Below are 23,931 nucleotides of genomic sequence, written 5' to 3' on the forward strand. Positions count from 1 at the left end.
ACGTCTTCTTCTGTTCCGCCGCTGTCTTCTTCCGCCGCTCTGCCGTCGTCTTCTCCCGCTGGAGCTCTTCTTCCGTCGCCGTCCGCCGCCCGACTGACTCGTCCCGCTCCGCAGCACCTCTTATATGGCGCCGGGAGCGGGCGGAGCTATGACGCGGCGAGCCCCGATTGGCTCGCCGCGGCGAGCTCTGATTGGCGGCCAAGGCGCGAGCCCTGATTGGCTCGCGCTTGGCGCGCCGTTTGAAATGCGCCGCTGTGATTGGAGGGGCTTGAATCCTTTCGGATGCAAGCCCCTCCAGACTGGGACCCGCCCGCCGCGCCGCCGCCCGTCGCGACGTGGAGGGGAAGGGGGCAATCCCTTTCACATTTCCCCCCCCTTTGTCCTTTGTGGTCCCCACAAAGCAAGAATCCGACCACACAAAGTTCGGATCCGCGTAGCGAGGGCCCGGGACGCCCCTATTTGAACGCAGAGAGCGTCTTGGTAGGGGAGAGGCAACTACTTCGGCTGGGGGTTGAGGCTCTGATGCCTCCTCCGGCTGATTCTCCTCGACCGGCGACCACCATTCCTCGTCTGACAAAGGGGTCGGAGCTTCCCAGGTAGGGGCCCCCACCCCATCCTCCGCTACAGGGGACTCAGCCCCGCTCACCGGATCCAGGAACGGACAAGGTCGCAGTTTACTCCGATGTAGCGTGCGCAGGCGTCCCGTCCCATCGGTAGACTCCACTTGATACACTGGTCCACCCGGGGTCAAGCGACGGCGAACAAGGTATGGGGTAACTTCCCACCGTTCAGACAATTTCCCCCCTGGGCGAACCTCTCGCACCAACACTCGCTGGCCCACGGCCAACGATCCAGGCTCGTGGGACCTCACAGGTGGATGCTGGTGGTCTGCGATCAGCCTCCCAGCCAACTCGTGTGCCGCCTTCAGACATAGGCGATGGTCCTCGACCCATTCGGCAGGGGCGAGGGGCGTTACCTCCTCAGTCCCGGACAGTTGTAAGTCGTGTGCCTCCCGTCCGGGTCGGCCGAACAACAAGAAAAAAGGGGAAAATCCCGTGGTGTGATGAACTCTGTTGTTGTAAGTCCAGACCAGTTCCTGAACATGTTCGGGCCATCGCTGCTTCTCAGCACGCTCCAACACGCGGAGCATCTGCAGCAGAGTCCGGTTAAATCTCTCGCAGGCGCCATTCCCCTGCGGGTGGTAAGGTGTTGTGCGGGACTTTTGAACGCCATAAAGCTGGCAGAGGCGCTCCATCAGCTGCCCCTGGAAACAGGCCCCTTGATCCGAATGGATCCGCTCAGGACAACCGTACTGCCGAATGAAGTGTTCGACGATCGCTCGTGTTGCCGACTCCGCAGTCTGGTTACGGGTGGGAACCACTACCGTAAATTTAGTGAAGTGGTCAGTCATTACCAGGGCATACTGGTGCCCACTTACTGACTCCCCGATCAACACGTAGTCGATCATCAGCATCTCCAGCGGCCGACTGGTCCGGATCGTCTGGATGGGCACATGCTGTTCCTGCGGCTTAACTACCGCACACCTCCTGCACTCGCGACATACCTGGTCCACGACCGCTTGCAGCCGTGGGGCGAAATATTGGCGTCTCAACCAATGGTATGTTTTATAGGGTCCCAAATGGGCCCCCTGCTCGTGCGCCTCTTCCACCACTGACCGCACCCGGGCTTCTGGCACGACCACCTGCTCAACAGTACGCATTTCCTGTTCCAAGTAGCATTGTCTCCGTAGGGTACCAGCGCAGACCAGCAACTGGTCCCAACGACGCACCACCTTCCTACAGAACCCGGTCAGCCCATCCTGCTCCCGGCGAGATGGCAGATGACCCCTCTGTACCCACTGTCGAATGAGGTTTAACCCTTCGTCGGCCTGCTGTTCCCGTGCCCAGTCCGTCTCCGTGTACCTAAGTAAGGCAGTCCGGGCGTTTTGTTGGCACAACTCTCCACCCGCGGGCTGCCGCACACGGGTGAGGTCCGGTATTTCTTCGCCGCAGTCGTCTTCTTCTCCACCAGGTTCGGGGGTTTCCACTGGGAAGCGAGACAGGGCATCCGCGTTGGTATTGCTCTTCCCCGACCGATAGCGAATCTTGTAGGAGAACTTGGCCAACCTGGCCACCCACTGTTGCTCCAAGGCACCTAACTTGGCGGTCTCCAGGTACGCCAAGGGGTTGTTATCCGTAAAAATATCCACGTGGGCGGCGGTCAAGTACTCCGCAAATTTCTCGGTCACGGCCCACACCACTGCCAACAGTTCCAACTTGAAGGAACTGTAGTTGTCTGGGTTCCTTTCGGTCTCCCGCAGGCTACGACTGCCGTAAGCAATCACCCGCTCCTGTCCATCCTGAACCTGAGCCAAGACCGCGCCCAACCCCTGCAGACTTCCATCCGTGTATAGAATGAAGTGCTTCTCGAAATCTGCGTACCCCAACACCGGAGCTTCCGTGAGACTTCCCTTCAGTCGGTCAAAGGCCAGATTCTGCGCTTCTCCCCAAGTCTCCAGGGCAGCTTTCTTTGTGGTCGCAATCCCTCGAAGCAAGGCATGCAGGGGTTCCGCAATCCGGGCGAAATCCTTGATGAAGCGTCGGTAGTACCCCACCAAACCCAGGAATGCCCGCAATTCCGTGACAGTGGTGGGCACCTTCCATTCCTGGACGGCCGCCACCTTGCTGGGGGTCGGGTACACCCCATCGCGTGACACCACGTGCCCGAGGTACTCCAAACTGGATTTCAACAGGTGACACTTCCGGGGCTTGAGTTTCAGGCCGTACGCCTCCAACCGTTGAAGAACCAGGTCGAGTCGAGCAAAGTGTTCCTCCAAGGTTGCGGCGAACACGATGATGTCGTCCAAGTAAATCAGCAGAGCTTCAAAGTTCAAGTCTCCCAAGCACCTCTCCATCATCCGCTGGAATGTGGCGGGCGCATTGTTCAACCCAAACGGCATACGGCAAAATTCGAACAACCCCATGGGAGTAACGAATGCGGTCTTCTCCCTATCCTGGGGAGCTACCGGCACTTGCCAGTACCCACTGGCCAGGTCCAGGGTGCGCCGGACTCCCAGATTCTTCCAATAGTGTGGCCCATTTTCCTGGAACAAGAGCTGGTCGAGATGTCGGAGTACATTCATCCCGAGGATCACTGGGCCATGGCTCAGCCCCGGGCTGCTGACTACCAGCAGCCCCTTCCTACCCAGCTCTCGGCCACAAACCACCATTTCCATCCACACCACCCCCACCACGGGGATGGGTAGGTTATTAGCTGCCGTGAGGGTAATGAAGCTCTCGGACACCTCACTTTTGAGGTGGGCGTAGTGTTCAAGGAAACAGGCCTCGGAAATGGTGGATACTTGAGAGCCGGTATCCAACAGGCAGGACTGGTCTTTCCCACCGAGGCGGCTGACTACCACGGGACACTCTCCTACCAATTCAGCCTGTTCGTTAATGGCTGATCTCCCCTCATCGCTCTCCCCCACGGGTGGTCCCGTTACCGCGAGGGAGGTCAGTTTAACTGCGCCTCCGGGATTGCTTCGGTACAGGTCCGTGCAATATGCCTCGGCCCTCTCCCGGACGGCCGTCGGGTCCCGTGCTTCGTCCACGGGGCCGCCTGGTGTCCCGCTCACGGGACTCCGTGCCCCGCTGGTCACGCCAGTACACCTCCTCCCTCAGCTGGGAGACCTCTTCCCTCATCTCTTTGGTCACCCGGAGAAAGGCCTCTTTCAGGTCTTGCACACAGGTCTCTAATGGGTTGGTCTCCCTGCTAGCCACGGGCGCGGAGATCGGCTGCACCCACTGGGGAAAGACAGCGTGTGGCCCGTAATTGGCATTGCGGTCCCTGGCTACGGCGTCGATTTCCACCTGATGGAAGGTCAGGGTGTCATCTTGGGATATCTTATCCAGCATTACTTGCCTCAGGGGCACATTCCTGAGTCCCATGGCGAACTGATCTCGCAGTATCTGACTAGTGTTGGTGAGTGCCCCAAACCCATCGGGGTCTTTCCGACGTACTTCTCCCATCATCTCCTGGAGTGCGTTGGCATACTGGGGAATGGACTCGTCCTCCCTCTGGAACCGACCAAACAGACGCTGCCGGAGGGTCCCCGCCGAGGAGGTGTCCCCATAGATGTCCCCCAGGATACTATAGATCTCCTCCAGTTCCTCGCGTTCATCGTCGGTTCGTAAAAGAATTGTCCGACGAGCCTCGCCTTCCAGAGAATTCAGGGCGAGGGGCACCTGCAGGTCGTCGGGCACCCGATAGATGAGGAACGTCGCCTCTAGTCGGGCCTTCCAGTCCTCTAAGGTCATATTACGACCGTCGTATCGGGGTAGGTGGGCGAGGGCTGGTCCGACGTTGAGTCGACGCGATGACCCTCGTCGCTCGTCGCCCTCTACCCTCGGTACCACATCAGTGGAGCTGGCAGTCGAGCCTCTCCGAGTGCGTTGTTTCGGCGCATCTGTCCATGGCTTCTCGGCTGCGGGTAGTGACCGATCCTCGTCCATCCTGCCGACTACGCCAAATGTGGCAGGCCTAACAAGGATGTACTGCCTGCCGCTGTGCAGGTGTCGTCACTTCACCCACCTGTGCAACGCCGTCACAGACGATATCCAGATGCGTAGGGACTCCGCCCTCCGGACCAGGCACCAGCGCGAACACCACCTCACCGCGGACGACGGGGGTCTGGAAAGAGAGGGATATGCCGGTTGAGACGTACGCCCGACCTCCGCCTAGAGTACGGGACACGTCAGGGGTAGCCGCGACCTTCACCGGCTGGGCGGAAGGTCATCACTGGCCAATAGGCCTCAGCTACCCAATTCTCACACACTCGCACTCTCGCACGTTGTGTGGTGAGAGGGGGGTCCTCGCGTCCGCGAGCAAACCCTCCCGACCGGTACACAGGGAGGGGGAATGACAGACAGACAGACAGGCACAGGGTGATACTCACTTCCAACTTGCGGGTCACCTTGATTGTCGCACCTCTCCGCTCCTGTTGGGGCAAGAAGAACAGCCTCCCTACCTGCAGGCTACTCTACGGCTAACAACGATACAGCCAACTACGCCTGCCTAAACAAACTAACTTAAACAACTGGAGGCTACTGGTTCTATCCCAATCAAACAGAGACCGGACTAATTAATCACGTTCACTACCCGGCAAGTCAGTGGAACAATTCCCCGGCCCAACAGTATATCCCGATTTACCAGTCCTACCTTCCCGATGTTGGACACCGGCCGGTGCCTTTGGCTCACAATGAAGGACGGGGGTCTGAAGCAGACGGTGGCCCACCCCCGACGGCCGGGGGATGGCGACGTGTGGGACGGGAACGTTACTCCACACTTCTAATCCCCTGGGCCATACACCGCGTGGGGCCGGTCGGCTTCAAACAACAGCCACTGATCCCTCAAGAGCTGCTGCACAGCCCACTTCCAGCCGGAGGGGCGCAGGCAGGAGCCTGGGTGAGGGGCGCAGGCAGGAGCCTGGGTGAGGGGCACAGGCCGGAGGCCTGGGGTGGGCACAGGCCGGAGGCCTGGAGGGGGAGCGCAGGCAGGAGGCCTGGAGGGGGAGCACAGGCAGGAGGCCTGGAGGGGGAGCGCAGGCCGGAGGCCTGGAGGGGGAGCGCAGGCAGGAGGCCTGGAGGGGGAGCGCAGGCAGGAGGCCTGGAGGGGGAGCGCAGGCCGGAGGCCTGGAGGGGGAGCGCAGGCCGGAGGCCTGGTGGGGCGCAGGCCAGAGGCCTGGAGGAGGGCTCAGGCCAGAGGCCTGAAGGGGCGCAGGCCGGAGGCCTGGAGGACTCAGGCCTAGGGCCAGAAGAGGGCGCAGGCCTAAGGCCAGAAGAGGGCTCAGGCCTAAGGCCTGCCTACCGTGGGCACAGGCCGAGGGCCTGGTTGCACCCGCAGGCCTAACGCCTGTCCCTGGTGGTCTAGTGTGGAGCTAAAGGTAGGTAGAGGTGGCCCAGGGCCGCCTACCTGTCGCGGAGGGAGAGGCTGCAGCGGGGAGCTTCGTTAGCTCTTTTGCTCTCCACACGCTGCAGCACTCTCCGCCGGACTTCCGCCGCTGGTCGCCGTCTTCTGTCTTCCTATTCAGCTCCGCCGACGTCTTCTTCCGTTCCGCCGACGTCTTCTTCTGTTCCGCCACTGTCTTCTTCCGCCGCTCTGCCGTCGTCTTCTCCCGTTGGAGCTCTTCTTCCGTCGCCGTCCGCCGCCCGACTGACTCGTCCCGCTCCGCAGCGCCTCTTATATGGCGCCGGGAGCGGGCGGAGCTATGACGCGGCGAGCCCCGATTGGCTCGCCGCGGCGAGCTCTGATTGGCGGCCAAGGCGCGAGCCCTGATTGGCTCGCGCTTGGCGCGCCGTTTGAAATGCGCCGCTGTGATTGGAGGGGCTTGAATTCTTTCGGATGCAAGCCCCTCCAGACTGGGACTTGCCCGCCGCGCCGCCGCCCGTCGCGACGTGGAGGGGAAGGGGGCAATCCCCTTCACAATTGCACATGCTTATATACAGGCTGGCCTTCTAGCTCCTGCTACCATAAAGGCCCATTCTACTCGGTTGGTTGGACCTTCTTGGGCAGCCCGCCGTGGTGCGACCCTTGAACAATTGTGCAAGGCGGCTACGTGGTCCTCAGTGGGTTTTATGCCTTCGATACTTCCGCCTCCCAGGATGCTTCCTTTGGACGCCGGGTTCTTGTGCCCGCTACAGTGCCTCCCCTCCCATAAGGAACTGCTTTAGGACATCTCAAATGTCATTCCCTGTGGAACCCAGTGTACCCCACAGCAGAAAACAAGGTTTGTGGTAAGAACTTACCATTGTTAAATATCTTTCTGAGAGGTACACTGGGCTCCACAGGGCGCCCACCCTGACGCACTTAGCTTCTTTGGGTTGGTATGGTATTAGCCGCTGACACTTTCTCCTTTCGTGAGAATGTGGTGTATGTGGCTACTAACAGTTGTCTCTCTTTTACCTGCTACTGCATTGGACTGTTTAACAATAACTGAGCTCCTGTGCACAGAGGCGGGGTTATAGAGGAGGCGGCGCTATGCATTCTGGGAACAGTCAAAGCTTTGAGCCTGTTGGTGCCTCAGATCAAGATCCTACTCTACACCCCAATGTAATTCCCTGTGGAGCCTAGTGTACCTCACAGAAAGTGATTTAACAATGGTAAGTTCTTACCATAAATCTCTTTCTTCTATTCATCAAAACGTTATTATTACATTTTGATTATGCTATTTACTGTTTCACCAATATTGATTATGCAACAAAGATCTTATTATCCAACTTCCTCACTGTATATTTGTCATTCTATTATTTTCAACTTCAAATGTGTAGCTAAGATTATTAATTAGCTAATTTTAATGAATAGCAATTTTTGCATTTCAAATGTATTACCACAGATGCTGTTTTGATTCATTTTGTTATTTATGCAGAAACACAGACTTTGATACTAATATACAGTACTACTTTAGTATAATCAGTCAGTCTTTCATACACACTGTAATACATTACATATTTTACCTTTTTATCAGTCGCAGTCCTGCAATGGAAGCAGTCTGTAGAGCCTCCTCTCAGGCAGCGCAGGGACTGACTCTGCTCATCTCCAGCCTACGCTGCCAGGGCCGGATTAAGCCCTCGGGGGGCCCAGGGCACCAAAGACAGGGGGGCCCCCACCAGCAACCTCCCCCCGCAGGGGCAAACGCAGGATTGGGAAGGGGGTTTCCTTTGATGCACGCACGTGTGTGTGTGTGTGTGTGTGTGTGTGTGTATGTATATATATATATATATATATATATATATATTACATACACAGTATATAATACACACACACACACGTTACATAGAACACATATACACAAATGCACACATAGACACCCACATACACACAAATACATACACATAAAACACATGTGCACATATAGCAAAATATACACACATACATATAAACGAATAGAACATATACACAAATACATATACACACAAACACACACACACATATAGAACACAAACTGTGTGCACACTTACACTCACTGAAGCCTGCCCTGAGGAAAGGGGTGAGGATGCCGCAGGACATATTGCTGGGAGGGAGCCAGGGGCAAAGTTTACCATTCTGACGTGAATTGCGGCACACGGTCGTGAGGGGGCGGGGCTCCGAGTGTCGGCCGTAGGACCATGGCCATTTAAAAAAAAAACTTTGGACGACCCCCGACCCGACCCACCCCCCCCCGCACGCACACAAAGCAGCGGGGAGGAGAAAGACTCCCGGGGAAGGAGGATTCCGCACTGCCAGCGGGCGTGCAGTGTCTCGCTTACGACTGTGCGTGCGGCTCCCTCCTCACGGGCAGCACGGGTCAGGGACTGATACAGGCAACAATCTCTAGCCTCCACTGCTGCTGGCGGTGGAGGCTGGAGATTGCTGCCTGTATCAGAGCGGGACAGAGCAGCTTTGGTAGGGGGGCCCCTTATGATGGGGGGCCCGGGGTACTGACCCCCTGGGCCCCCCCCTTAATCCGGCTCTGTACGCTGCCAGCAGTAGCATCGTGACAAGTCATTGGCTTACCACCCTGTCCATCTCCCTTTTCCATGCCTCCCCTCTGTCTCTCACCTCCCTACATAATCCTTCACACAAATTCTTACTCCCACCCTTCTACCGCCCTATTGGTCACTTTGGCAGTACTAAATTATGGTAGGTTCATAACAGCTGTTGAAAGTAGCTGATTGGGCAGGGTGCGGAGGCTGGAGACAAGCAGAATTGACCCTGGACAAAAGTTCTGTGGTTGTGTCGGAGCAGTTCCTGACTGCCCCTCCCCCCGTCACACACACACTCTATCCAACTTTGTGTATGTATAGATATCAGTGTACTATAAAGTTATCTTAGTGAAATTGGCGCAGTTTTTCTGCTATTTAACTGGCCCTTATCAATGCATATTTCCTATCATTTCATACAAATCCCCTTTGTACAAAGGTAACCTGGAATAGGATATTTGTTGTAACACGTGCGCATTTACCATTTATTATTTCTTCCCTACAGGTTGCAACTTGAGAAAGTCTTTCCCCTGAAAAGTGCAAATGAAATGCAGGAGATTTTAGATATTGCAGACTCCAAAATTAATCCAGAGGATGGAAACATTCCTTATAAGTCTTTGTTCACTGAGGTGACTGTTAATTATTACCATTAAGGATTAGACAAAAGTTTAAACTATATACTGTATACAACTAAGTAAAAGCAAATATTGTTTATAAGATATTTTCATAGTCCCCAGGATGTTCTGGACTCCCTAGTAAGTTGACCAGCCTCTCCAGTGAAGTGGGCCATCCGTAGGCTTGATTACTCAAATTGTGAATTGTGGTGAATTTGTGGTGAATTGTTGTCCTACCCGCTATTGCCAGTGGCACAAAGTGCAGCATTGTGCAGTTGTGCGATTCACAGCAACCTGGCGCTATATATATATGGGCAGTACGGATGGTGTAATGGTTAGCATTACTGCCTCACAGCACTGAGGTCATGGGTTCGATTCCCACCATGGCTCTACCTGTGTGGAGTTTGTATATTCTCCCCGTACTTGCATGGGTTTCCTCTGGGACTCTGGTTTCCTCCCACAATCCCAAAAATATACTGGTAGGTCAATTGGATCCCAACAAAATTAACCCTAGTATGAATGTGTGTGCATGTACATGTGATAGGGAATATAGATTGTAAGCTCCACTGGGGCAGGGACCGATGTGAATGGCCAAATATTCTCTGTAAAGCTCTGCGGAATATGTGTGTGCTATATAAATAACTGGTAATAAATATATAAATATTAGTTATACAACCCAATGACAATTGACAACTAATAATTGCTGTGAAAGTTATTAATATATTAATTACAAGCTATAAACCGTTATATTTCTGTATTACTGTTTTGTAAATGATTAGGTGAACATTACAAATGGAGAATTGAAAATCATGCATGCTTAAAATTTTGGCAAAATATACTGCATGCAATAGTCGTTTTCTTATTTGGTGATTACAGACTGGGAAAATGTTTCACATTTTGGAGAGAGATAAATTGCAAAGAGATAAAGTTCCAAACAATCAGCTCCTTAAATGTTATTTTTCTAGCACAGTCTGTAAAATGACAAAAGCTGATTGGTTGGTAATTTAGCTCCAAGATTTGGTAAAGGCGGGTAAACACTACGCGACAGGGAATTGCCAGCGGTGAACAACTATATTGTTGAACGATATAGCGCTCAACGATATAATGCGTACACACTGAACGTTATATAGTTAAACGATAACATTCAGTGACTTCACCGCCGGCATTCCTGAACATGCAGCTCAACCTGACATTGACGGGTTGAGCTGCATGTCAGCTCAATATTGGTGATCGCTGAATGGCGTGCGGGTGCGCACATCGTTCATCGGTCACCAATACTGCCCCCTTACACACTGGACGATATAAGCCTACAAATAAACGGTAACAACATTTAAGTCGTTATAGTTTATTTCTGCTGCGGGGTACACTGGGCTCCACAGGGAATGACATTGGGGTGTAGAGTAGGATCTTGATCCAAGGCACCAACAGGCTCAAAACTTTGACTGTTCCCAGAATGCCTAGCGCCGCCTCCTCTATAACCCCGCCTCCGTGCACAGGAGCTCAGTTTTGTAGTTGGTGCCATGCAGTAAGCAGGCACTTAACAAGGGGGCTGCTCCAGCAGCCCTGAGAGAAGCTTTTAAAGAATTTTGAAGACTTCAAGGGCTGCAGCAGAGACACTGACTTTGTTAGATGTCAGTCAGACATCTCCTGCTGCAGCTCCATCACCTCCCCCAGCGGCGCTGTTCACTCCCGCGCCCTGGTTGCCGGGTACCTACAGCGGAACCTCCAGTTTTCTTCCTTGTTAGTCACACACACGACCGCTGCTCTCCCATATCGCGTGGCCGCACTCAGAGAGGAGGTAAGGGGTCCCCTCAACGGGACCCGCTGTAAATCGCGATCCTGCGCGGCCGGTGGGAGGCGGGCCGCGCGCGCTGGCGTGGACACTGTGGTAGTACAGGGACCCCACTAGACCATCAGGGCATGGGCACAGGTCGGTTTTCTCTCATAAAACCGTTTTACTAAGCCCCCAGTACCCGGTGGTGAAGCCCAGCAGGGGGATACAGGGGCAAACGCAGGATTTGGAGGAGGGGGTTTCCAGAGGGGGGTGGAGCCAAACACGTGGGCAGAGACTGATATATACTGTATATATGTAATTTATATTATAATTTATATATATATATATATATATACTGTATATATGTAATTAATTATAATTTGTATATATATATATGCAGACGTATATCTGTGTGTGTATATAATATATATACTGTATATATATATATACTATTTATATGTACATATATACACGTAGAGATATGTGTGCATGTGTGTTCATATATAGTGTGTGCGTGACAGTGTGTGTGTGTGTGTGTATATATATATATATATATATATATATATTAGAGATGAGCGGGTTCGGGTTTTACACGGATTTACTCGGTTCTCAAATCGGCATCTTATTGGCTATTCAAAACACGAGACATCCGTGAGCCAATAAGATGCCGTTTTGAGAAAAGAGTAAATCTGAGTAAAACCGAGTAAAACCGAACCCGCTCACCTCATATTATATATATATATATATATATATATATATATATATATATTGGTGAAAAGGTGGTAGTTAGCGCTACACCAAATGAGTGAAAATAAAGAGAGTCTTAGTCCAGAGACAGTGGTAATGTCCAATCTCTCTGTCTCCAATCCACACTCCCTCTGACAGGGTGGCAGCCGTAATCCAGGTGACCGGTGTTCAGTCGGTCTGTTTTGATGGATCTAGAAAGAAGGTTAAAATAGCGCCTACTAGTGCAGTATATTAGGATCCTTCAAATGAAAACCTCCACCAGTTCAATAACACCCTTAGAAAAACGCAAGTACCATCCCGCTCTCAAAATGGGAATTCCCGAACTGGATAGATTTCTCCCTTCAGCTCCAGAACCTCATGGTACTTCTAATGCTCAATGATCACCAATGAAAAGAAAGAAGGTAGCCGAAATAGTGTAATAAAGTTTTAACACCAGTTTAATTGTTAAAAAACAAAGCAAATACCCGTACATCAAAATAATGTAAAAATAGCTTATCTGATGTGTAGTAGATACAGTTCGGTCTCTGTTCCTCAACGCGTTTCGTCCTTATGGCATATCAAGCCTGGACTTCATCAGGAGTATACTACCCCACCCCTGTAACTACTGTCACGTCCTTGAGAGAGCCAAGCGTGTGGAGGGTTATTTGAAGGCAATCTACACCCTAAACGGTGCGGTGCATAGGCCCACTATTGCAGCAACATGGGCTACAGAATCTGTGGAAGCGTGGGCGGAGTTGCCTTCCAATGCTAGACAATGCCTGTCGTATATTGTTACTGGTATTCTGGCGACCAAGGCTTCTACTACGTCCATTTGGGCTCGCCGAATTCTCTGGTTACGGTCCTGGTCTGTGGATCTGGACTCTAAGAAAACCCTGGAGGTACTCCCCTTCAAAGGAGACATTCTATTCGGAGAAAACCTTGACAAGATAGTGGCTGACTTAGCATCTGCTAAAACAGCATGTCTTCCTAGTACTGCTCCTTCGGTGCCGAAGGCTGAGTACTTTCTTTTGCTCCTTTCATCCTTCAGGGAAAGCAAAAGGTCAGGCGTACCCAAAACAGGTTTGCACTTCCAAACCCAATAAGCCCAAACCCAAACGGGCCTGGGTTGCCCATCAGCCTGCTTCCAAAACTGACAAGCCTGCCGCATGACGGGGCGGGCCTCCCTCTGGGAGATCCCAGGGTGGTGGGCCGACTTCTAGGGTTTACCCAGGGATGGTTGAAGACCACTTCCGATGCCTGGGTACGGGAAGTCGTCACTCGAGGTTATGCCATATCCTTCAAGAATCGGCCGCCTCATTGATTTTGCCTGACAGACGTCCCTTTGGATCAGGTGAAGGCAAACACTCTTCATTCGGTGGTACAGTCCCTCCTCATAACAGGAGTGGTAGTACAGGTGCCACTGGCTCAGAGAGGCAAGGGGTTCTATTCACCGCTGTTCCTAGTCCCGAAACCAAATGGGTCTTCCCGGCCCATTCTCAATCTCAAGTCCTTGAACAAGTTTGTGAAGGTCTCGTATGGAAACTCTTCGCTCTATTGTTCTGGCTTTGGAGCCTGGGGACTATATGGTCTCACTTGACATACAGGATGCTTACCTGCATATTCCCATTGCAGTGTTGCATCAGCAGTACCTGAGGTTTGCAGTTGGCAACCTCCATTACCAGTTTGGGGTGTTACCTTTTGGTTTGACCACGGCTCCGCGAGTCTTCACCAAGGTTATGGCGGTAATGACGGCTGTACTCCATCGTCAAGGGGACAGGATCCTACCGTACTTGGACGACTTGTTGATCCTGGCAAATTCCCCAGAGATTCTCCTACGTCATCTGGATCGGACTATCCAATTTCTGCAAGCCCACAGTTGGCTCATCAACTGGAAGAAATCCTTCCTGGTCCCTGCTCAGAGCATGGTGCACCTGGAGGCGTTGTTGGACACGCACAACCAGCAGTTGTTCTTGTCTCAGGAGAAAGTCCTGTAGCTTCAAGACAGGATTCGTTGCTTCCTATCTTGTCCGCAAGTGTTGATACATTCGACAATGTAAGTGCTAGGTTTCATGATGTCGGCTTTCGACATGGTGGAGTACGCTCAATTCCATTCCCGTCCTCTCCAGAGGCTGATTCTTGTCAAGTGGGATAGCCTTCCTCACTGGATCAGGTCTCAAATGATCGCATTGTCTCCGGAGGTCCGTCTGTCACTGTGCTGGTGGCTTCAGGACCAACGATTGAGCAGGGGTCATCCCTTCTGGATCTCCAACTGGGTCCTTCTGATGACGGACGCCAGTCTGAGGGGTTGGGGCGCGGTGTTGGAGCAATACTCCCTTCAGGGTCGGTGGACCAAGGAGGAGTCTCTCCTCCCAAAAAATATTCTGGAATTGCGGGCGGAGTTAAACTAATTGAACTTGGCCCAGCATTTAATACAGAACAGACCTGTTCAAGTGCAGTCGGACAACTCCACAATGGTGGCATACATCAATTATCAAGGCGGCACTCAAAGCCGCATGGCAATGAGGGAAGTATCACGGATTCTTCAGTGGGCAGAACGCCATCTGACAGCCATATCGGCAGTGTTCATTCCGGGGGTCCTCAATTGGGAAGCGTATTTTCTCAGTCGTCAGGACTTACACGCCGGAGAGTGGAGCCTCCATCCAGAAGTGTTTCAACTCCTCGTGGACAAGTGGGGCCTTCCAGATGTGGACCTGATGGCGTCTCGACACAATCACAAGGTTCCACTCTGCGGAGCAAGGACAAGGGATCCTCAAGCAGCGTTTGTGGACGCACTGGCAATTCCATTGAACTTTCGGCTGCTGAACGTGTTCCTTCCGGTGTGACTTCTGCCCAGAGTAATAAGTTCAAGCAAGAAGGAGGAATCCAACTTCTGATCGCTCCAGCGTGGCCCAGATGGCACTGGTTCTCAGACCTTCAGGGTCTCTCAATAGAGCGTCCCCTTCTACTTCCGTAGCGCCCAGATCTCCTCATTCAGGGCTCCTGTGTATATCAGGATTTAGCCTGGTTGGCTTTGACGACGTGGCCCTTGAAGCTTCCGTCTTGAGGGCCAAAGGTTTTTCTGAGGCGGTCATTCAAACTATGTTGAAGGCCCGGAAACCGGCTTCTGCTCGGATTTACCATAGGGTCTGGAATTCTTACTTTGCTTGGTGTGCATCTAACAATCATGATGCTTACAAGTTTATTACGGCCAAAGTTTTGGCATTTCTACAACAGGGCCTAGACTTGGGCCTTCGTCTGGCCTCCATTAAGGTTCATATTTCTGCCTTGCCTATTTGGTTCCAGAGAAAAATTGCAACTTTACCTGATGTTCATACGTTCACTCAGGGTGTGTTGTGGATTCAACCTCTCTATATCACGCCTGTGGCCCCTTGGGACTTGTCGGTGGTTTTGGAGGCGTTGCAAGGGTCTCCGTTTGAGCCTCTTGAATCTGCAGACCTTAAGTGGCTTTCTCTTAAGGTTTTGTTTCTGCTGGCTATTGCCTCTGCTAGACGGGTGTCGGATTTGGGTGCCTTGTCTTGTAGGTCACCATATCTGATTTTTCACCATGATCGGGCAGTTCTTAGAACATGTCCCGGGTATTCACCCTTAATCAGGAGATTGTGGTTCCGGCCTTTGCCTCTCCTGAATTTTCTTCCAAAGAGCGGTCTTTGGATGTGGTACGGGCTCTCCGTATCTACGTGAAGAGAACTGCCTCCATCAGGAAGTCGGATTCTCTCTTGGTTCTGTTTGGTTTTCACAAACGTGGCTGGCCTGCTCACAAGCAGACCCTGGCCAGATGGATTAGAATGGTGATTGCACATGCTCATGTAAAGGCTGACCTTCCAGCTCCTGCTACCATCAAGGCCCATTCTACTCTGTCTATTGGACCTTCTTGGGCGGCCCGCCGTGGTGCGACCCTTGAACAATTGTGCAAGGTGGCTACGTGGTCCACAGTGAACACATTCATAAGGTTCTATGCCTTCGATGCTTCCGCCTCCCAGAATGCTTCCTTTGGACGCCGGGTTCTTGTGCCCGCTACAGTGCGTCCCCTCCCATAAAGAACTGCTTTAGGACATCCCCAATGTCATTCCCTGTGGAGCCCAGTGTACCCCACAGCAGAAAACGGGGCGCCCACCCTGACGCACTTAGCTTCTTTGGGTTGGTATGGCATTAGCCGCTGACACCCTCTCCTGTCGTGAGTGTGTGGTGTTAGTGGCTATTAACTGTTGCTGTCTCTTTTACCTGCTACTGCATTGGACTGGTTAGCAAAAACTGAGCTCCTGTGCACGGAGGCGGGGTTATAGAGGAGGCGGCGCTAGACATTCTGGGAACAGTCAAAGCTTTGAGCCTGTTGGTGCCTCGGATCAAGATCCTACTCTACACCCCAATGTAATTCCCTGTGGAGCCCAGTGTACCTTGCAGAAAAAGGTTTAACAACGGTAAGTTCTTACCATAAATCTCGTTTTTTTTTAGGCTAAAATCGCCTAGTGTGTACCCCCCTTAAATCTCCACCTATGGTCCCAATCTAGTGGTGAATGCAATCCTGCCTAGGTATGCATCTCGCATTGCATGTGCAATGTAGAGGAATTATGGATAATTCAGAATTGTACAGATCTCAGTCTTAACACACTAGGCGATTTCTGCCTAAAAAATAAACAAGATGTCATTATTGTTTATTTTTAGTCTGAAATCGTCCAGTGTGTATGTGGGTAATATTGGTGAAAGATAAATGATTCTCGCTCCTGCTTGTCGTTCAGTGTTCACCAATATTGAGCTGGCATGCAGCTCAACCCTTCAATGTCGTGCTGTGCCGCATGTTCGGGATGCCGGCGGTGACGTCACTGAACATTATCGTCGATAGATAACATTCAGTGTGTACGCAGTATATCAATGAATGCTATATCGTTCAATGATAGTCGTTCACAGCCGGCATTTAAACATTGCCTAGAGTGTACCCGCCTTTATCTTCACTTGCGATTCAGCATGTTGGTTGGCAATAGAGTGATAATTGTTCTGTTCACAGAAATGCAGGTTATTCAGAGGTAAATGTATTCAGAGATACATTCGACTTCAGTCAGAACTCTTGCACCAGTGATAATGTTGGTGCATTTACTGCTGATAATGATGACTTCTGCCACCAGCAGATGAATAAGGGCGTGGCATAGGTGATGCCAAATTTCAGTACAGGTGGAACTCCAAAGTTGTGGCTTCTTTACCTGCAATTCTCAGGCTGTGTACACACCACACAGACATGTCGGTGGACCTGCGATCGCACCGACAGAGCGTCCGATTCAGGTAAGTATACACACTACCGATAGGCTGCTTGATGTATCAGTCAGGACACCCAGCTGGGCGGGCATTTGAATTTGTCAGCCCCTGCAGCAAGTGTACAGGTGGCGGAATGCTAGTACACAGCCAGATGCGCCGATATAACTTTAGCTATGTTGGCCGTCGGCTGTGCTGCACAGCCCACGTGATATGTCTGTGAATGACGTCGTTCACAGATGCAGACTTTCTAGACCCTGGTGTCCAGATCCTACGGCCGTTGCGATGGCGATCTGAGGCTGCATCCTCAGACGCAGCACTTGGATCCTCGCTAATGCTAACAGGTGTCTATCACCTACAGACACTACCTGCTGCAATAGAATTCTAATTAGACGGAATTGCACAGCCCTTAATTTGTACCTCAGTCAGTCTGATTTAACTATCTGTGCTCAGCCGTGGATATCCTTAAACCCTGTTAGGGTGTCTTGAGGACTGAGTTTGGGAACCACTGCCCTACAGTATTTGGATGACACCCGTTTGGTGTGAATCCTTTGAACAAGGACAAATGTTTCATATGCATAAGTATAATTCCGTATCTTTATATAAGCAAAATGGAATGAAACTTGTGGGGGTTTTGTGTCCCTTGTATTTAAAATTAGTTTCCCAAACTCCACCATTACAGTTCAGGTCTTAAGGATTGCCACGCTTAAGCACAGGTGACTTAATTAGTACAAAGCACAGGTGACTTAATTAGTACAGTACCTCGGTCAATTTGATTTAACCACCTGGATTCAACCATAGATATCCTTGAAACCTAGATTGCAATGGCGGAGTTTGGGAAACGGATTTAAATATTAAGGAACAGTGGGGGTAATTCAGACCTGATCGTAGATGTACGGAAAAACGCACATCTACGATCAAATTCTTTGATATGCAGGTGGATGGCAAGCACAGGGCAAGTCTGCCCCGCATGCCTGATCCACCCCGCCCCCTCCGCAGACATGCAAAAGCATTACATGGCGGCGATGCATTCGCATGTTTCGAGTAGCCCTCTGCCTACGCAACCTAGCTGGGAAGGCAGACAGCTACCCGCCATGGTAAGGGTCGCAGCGGTTGCGTCTATTAGCAGCAGCAAGCCCTATATAACTGCTTGTCAGCAACAAGTCCGCTAAAAGTGTGACATTATTGGTTTAATTGTATTTTGATCCACCAAATATAGTGTTGTAAACAACCATTAGTAGCTTGACAGCCTTTGATCTCTAACCATATCAAATAAGACAGTGACTGGAAATTAAATGATCACGATAGAGCAATCAGTGTGCCACAATATATCTCAAGCAGTTATGAGCAATAAAGCCCGTGTCACAATATATCTTGAGTAATTATGAGCAACAAAGCCCGTCTGATATTTAGCTACAGTATATGCACGAGACTTGAATGCCTGGGAACTGAATATCATTACCATACAATATACAGTATTTCAAACAGTCATTAGAGATCAGTTTGAACATAGTGAGGCATTATTAACATAATCGCCCCATTATGCATTTGGGTTTAAAGTTATTATAAATTATAAGCAGCTTCATCGATCTAAGGGATTTAACACTGATATATTTTGTGCTATAGAGATGAATCATATTGCACTATCCTGATACCCAGCAATATAACTTAACAGTGTCAGACACTACAGACTCAACTATTATTGAAGAGTCAACAACACATTTATTACATACAGAGTTGGTACATAAATTTGACAAGCCCTTAATTTATGGGCACCCAACTACTGTACATTTTATAATAGACTGGTATGGTAGGTTTAGTGTACGTATGGATAACTATGGATATAGAATAATGGTTTAGACATATACTATCTCCATACCAACTGTCTGACATTGTAATATACCCTCTTATAACTAGGTTATATAGTACCCGATAATCTATAGGGAACCCTAGAAAATAAGGGTACACATTTAGTAGTCAACCACCAATTTGAGGTTGGCTTGACGAAGCTCCAGCACACATATAAGAACATATATATTTAATAAAGAGTGACACACAAGTGAATCTATTCTTATTGATATAAATTTTTATTAATTGTGTATAATTGTTGTCTTGCAATTTTTCACATTATTAGGCATTTTTAATTATGACATTAAAGTTAAATTTTAACAATACTTACCTTCCTTCTACAGTGCGCCAACAAAGAGACAATCCTTTTCTTTCTAGTGTTTTCTTTCATTGTTATTGTCTATGGCAGCACCCCCTATATATTATCATAAATTATCTACAACATAGAAATTGGGGACCCGCATCATATATCTAATATTGATTAATTCATTATAAGTCTAGTGCAGAAGATTTCTATTCCCCCTTTTATTCCCGATGGACAAGGCCGTAATCTGGACTTTTATGGAGCCCAGGCGCAAGCCCACATCCACCCCTGCTTGCAGGAAGAGGAGAAACCGTCCAAGTTGACATTCCACCGTAGGAAACTTCTTGGATTCAAACTAAGACACGTACTTTTTCCAAATCCGATGGTAATGTTTTGACGTTACTCTTTTCCTAGCCTGTATCAGGGTAGGAATAACTTTGTTCGGAATGCCTTTCCGAGCAAGATCTGGCGTTCAACCTCCATGCCGTCAAATGTAGCCGTGTAAGTTTAGATAAGCTAACGGCCCCTGTTGCAGAAGGTCCTCTCGAAGAGGAAGAGGCCTCGGGTTTTCCAGCAGTAACTCCAGAAGATCCACGTACCATGCTCTTCTTGGCCAGTCCGGAGCAATGAGGATCACCTGAACTCTTGCTTTCTTTATGAGTTTTAGAATTCTTGGTATGAGTATAAGCGGAGGAAACACGTACACGGACTTGAACACCCACAGAGTTACCAGGGCGTCTACTGCCACTGCCTATGGATCCTGTGACCTGGAACAGTACCTCCGAAGCTTCTTGTTGAGGTGGGAGGCCATCATGTCTATTTGAGGTACACCCCAAAGATTTGTTACTTCCGTGAACCCCTCCGGATGGAAGCCCCACTCTCCCGGATGGAGATCGTGTCTGCAGAGGAAGTCCGCTTCCCAGTTGTCCACTCCCTGAATGAAGATTGCTGACAGCACCACTGTGTGCTTTTCTGCCTAAAGGAGGATCCTAGTTACCTCCGTCATTGCAGCCCAGCTCTTTGTTCCGCCCTGTCTGTTTATGGATGCCACCGTTGTTACATTGTCCGACTGCACCTGAATGGCTTGATCTTGTAGAAGATGTGCTGCTTGTAGAAGACCGTTGTATACGGCCCTTAGTTCCAGAATGTTTATTGGAAGAATGGATTCCAGACTTGACAACCTTCTTTGGAAGGTTTCCCCTTGGGTGACAGCGCCCCAACCTCTGAGACTTGCATCCGTGGTTAGAAGGATCCAGTTCTGAATCCCGAACCTGCGGCCTTCGAGAAGGTGAGGCATTTGTAGCCACCATAGGAGCGAAATCCTGGCTTTCGGCGACAGCAATATTCTCTGGTTCATGTGCAGGCGAGATCCAGTTGGAAGGACCGCAGGTGAAATCTTCCGTACTGCAGAGCCTCATAGGACGCAATCATCTTCCCCAGAAGGTGAATGCACTGATGAACCGATACCCGGGCAGGCTTCAAGACATCCCGGACCATTGTTTGGATCACCAACTCCTTCTCCACTGGTAGAAACACCCTCTAAACTCCCGTGTCGAGGATCATCCCCAGGAAAGACAATCTCCTTGTAGGCTCCAAATGTGACTTTGGAAGATTCAGGATCCATCCATGATCCCTGAGCAGTCGAGTCGTGAGAGCAATGGACTGAAACATCCTCTCCCTGGATGACGCCTTTATCAGCAGATCGTCCAGATATGGAATTATGTTCACTCCCCGTCTGCGGAGTAGCACCATCATCTCTGCCATCACCTTGGTGAACACCCTCGGTGCTGTGGAGATGCCAAATGGCAGTGCCTTGGACTGGTAATGACAGGCCAGCAGTGCAAATCTTAGATAAGCCTGGTGAGGTGGCCAGATTGGAATGAGAAGGTACTCATCCTTGATATCCAGGGATAACAGGAATTCCCCCTCCTCCAGACCTGATCACCGCTCATAGAGACTCCATTTTGAACTTGAATTCCCTCAAATAAGGGTTTAACGACTTCAGGTTCAAACTTGGTCTGACCGAACCATACGGTTTCGGTACCACAAATAGGGCTAAAACACACTACCCGGCTTTTGCCGGCCGGGAAAAAGCCGGATGGCTTTTTCCCGTGCCGGCATTGTAGTTAACAGTGTGAGGGGGTAGGGTCCCTTCACACTGCACGGCCCCGGCTGCCGGGTCTCACCACTGGAAGGTCCGGCTGCCGGGCGGGCGCCAGGCCGTCTTTGTAGCCAGTAAACCGTGTGTGCGAAGGGGAGCTTTCACACACAACGGTTTTTTCTGAAGCCGTGTCCGATGCTGCGCATGCGTACAGCATCACACACGGCTCAAAGCTGTCCTGCGTGACAGACTTTGCCGGTTTCTCCCGGATGGCAAAAAGCCGGACAAAGTTTATCCGGCTTTTTGACATCAGGGAAAAACCGGAGTGTGTGTTACAGCCCATAGGTTTGAATAGTAACCCTTGCTTTCCAGATGAGGTGGAACCGGAACAATGACATTTGCCCTTTCCAATTTTTGAATGGCTTCCTGTAGGATAGCCCTTTCTGCCAGTAAAGCTGGTAAGCCTGATATGAAAAATTTGTGAGGTGGGAGATCTTGAAATTCAAGTCTGTACCCCTGGGACACAATATCCTGTACCCAGGGATCCAGGCCGGATGATACCCAGACGTGGCTGAAACGTCTGAGTCTCGCTCCCACCTGCCTGCTCTCCAGGCTGAGCGGTCCACCGTCATGCTGAGGATTTTGAGGAAATAGAGCTAGGCTTCTGTTCCTGGGAACCTGCAGGTGCAGGTTTTCTGGATTTCCCCCAACCACCTCTGAAGAAAGTTGTAGGGACTTTGGACTTCTTAACCTTTGCGGTCCGAAAGGACTGCATTGTAGATGCAGAAAACGATTGTGGCTGAGGGAAGAAAGGTTGACATACCCGCGGTTGCAGTGGAGATCCATGCATCCAAAGCTTCCCCAAAGAGTGCCTGACCTGTGAAGGGGAGGTTCTCCACACTTCTCTTGGTTTCCGCATTTGCAGACAATTAGCGCAGCCAGAGTCCCCTGCATGCCGAGACAGCCATGGAAGATGTCCTTGCAGTCAGATGACCCAGGTCCTTCATGGCCTCCACCATGAAACCTGCAGAATCCTGTATGTGACATAAAACATTTCAATGTCACTTCTATCCATAGATTCTAATTCCTCTAGTAATGTGCCTGACCACTTTACTATGGCTTTAGAAATCCATGCACAGGTAATAGTGGGCCTTAACGCCATGCCTGAAGCAGTGTATATGGATTTGAGCGTAGTCTCAATTTTGCGGCCTGCCTGCCGGTTCCTTCAAAGCGGTAGACCCAGGGACCGGTAAAAACACCTTTTTAGACAGTCTAGATATAGAAGCGTCTACTATAGGGGAGTTTTCCCACTTTTCCTATCCTCCTCAGGAAAGGGAAAAGCCACCAGAACCCTCTTTAGGATCTGGAATTTCTTCTCCGGGTTTTCCCAGGATTTTTCAAATAATGCGTTCAATTCCTTAGATGCAGGAAAAATAGGATTTTAATACCTACCGGTAAATCCTTTTCTCATAGTCCGTAGAGGATGCTGGGGATTCCAAAAGGACCATGGGGTATAGACGGGATCCGCAGGAGACATGTGCACACTATAAGACTTTTACTGGGTGTAAACTGGCTCCTCCCTCTATGGCCCTCCTCCAGACCTCAGTTATAGGAACTGTGCCCAGGGGAGACGAACATTTCAAGGAAAAGGATTTTTGTTAAACTAAGGGTGAGATACATACCAGCTCACACCACAAAAACACCGTACAACTGGAATAGCAGAAATACCAGATAACAGTATGAACGAAAAAACAGCAACAAGCTGAACATAACCGATACACAACCATCGTGTAACCGAAAACAACAACCAACAATACAACTGCGAGTAACAGTACGCACTGGGATGGGCGCCCAGCATCCTCTACGGACTAGGAGAAAAGGATTTACCAGTAGGTATTAAAATCCTATTTTCTCTTACGTCCTAGAAGATGCTGGGGACTCCAAAAGGACCATGGGGTCTATACCAAAGCTCCAGACCGGGCGGGAGAGTGCGGACGACTCTGCAGCACCGATTGAGCAAACATGAGGTCCTCCTCAGCCAGGGTATCAAACTTGTAGAACTTAGCAAAAGTGTTTGAACCCGACCACGTAGCAGTCGCCCAAGATGAGCCCACCTTCCTGGTAGAATGGGCTTTTACTGACTGCGGCAACGGCAACCCAGCCGAAGAATGAGCGTGCTGAATCGTATTACAAATCCAGCGTGCAATAGTCTGCTTGGAAGCAGGATTTCTAATCTTGTTGGAAGCATACAGGACAAACAGAGCGTCCGTTTTCCTAACAGGAGCCGTTCTGGCGACATAAATTTTTAAAGCTCTTACGACATTCAGAGATTTCGGGACTGCCACAGCATCCGTAGCCACAGGTACGACAATAGGTTGATTTATGTGAAACAAAGAAACCACCTTCGGCAGAAATTGTTGACGAGTCCTCATTTCCGCTCTATCCACATGAAAAATCAAATATGGGCTCTTGTGAGACAAAGCCACCAATTCTGACACTCGTCTGGCAGACGCCAAGGCCAAAAGCATGACCAGTTTCCAAGTGAGAAACTTTAACTCAACCTTTCGCAAAGGTTCAAACCAGTGAGACATAAGAAACTGTAACACCACTTCAAGATCCCACGGTGCCACGGGTGGCACAAACGGAGGATTGATATGCAGCACTCCCTTCACGAAAGTCTGAACCTCAGGAAGGGCGGCCAATTCTTTTTGAAAGAAAATAGATAAAGCCGAAATCTGCACTTTGATGGAACCCAATTTCAGGCCTGCATCCACGCCTGCCTG

General features: G+C 50.4%; 1 protein-coding gene across 2 annotated transcripts in view; it reads left to right on the forward strand.

Moving 5' to 3' along the window:
- Positions 1-23,931, forward strand: part of TSNAXIP1 (translin associated factor X interacting protein 1) — a 485,291-nt gene that overhangs the window by 445,742 nt on the left and 15,618 nt on the right. For both annotated transcript variants that reach the window (XM_063945278.1, XM_063945277.1), the window contains one exon: positions 9,022-9,145. In XM_063945278.1, coding sequence (XP_063801348.1) covers positions 9,022-9,145 — 124 coding nt within the window. The remainder of the gene's footprint in view (positions 1-9,021; positions 9,146-23,931) is intronic.

This window comes from Pseudophryne corroboree, chromosome 11 (assembly GCF_028390025.1).
Source record: "Pseudophryne corroboree isolate aPseCor3 chromosome 11, aPseCor3.hap2, whole genome shotgun sequence".
NCBI lineage: Eukaryota > Metazoa > Chordata > Amphibia > Anura > Myobatrachidae > Pseudophryne > Pseudophryne corroboree.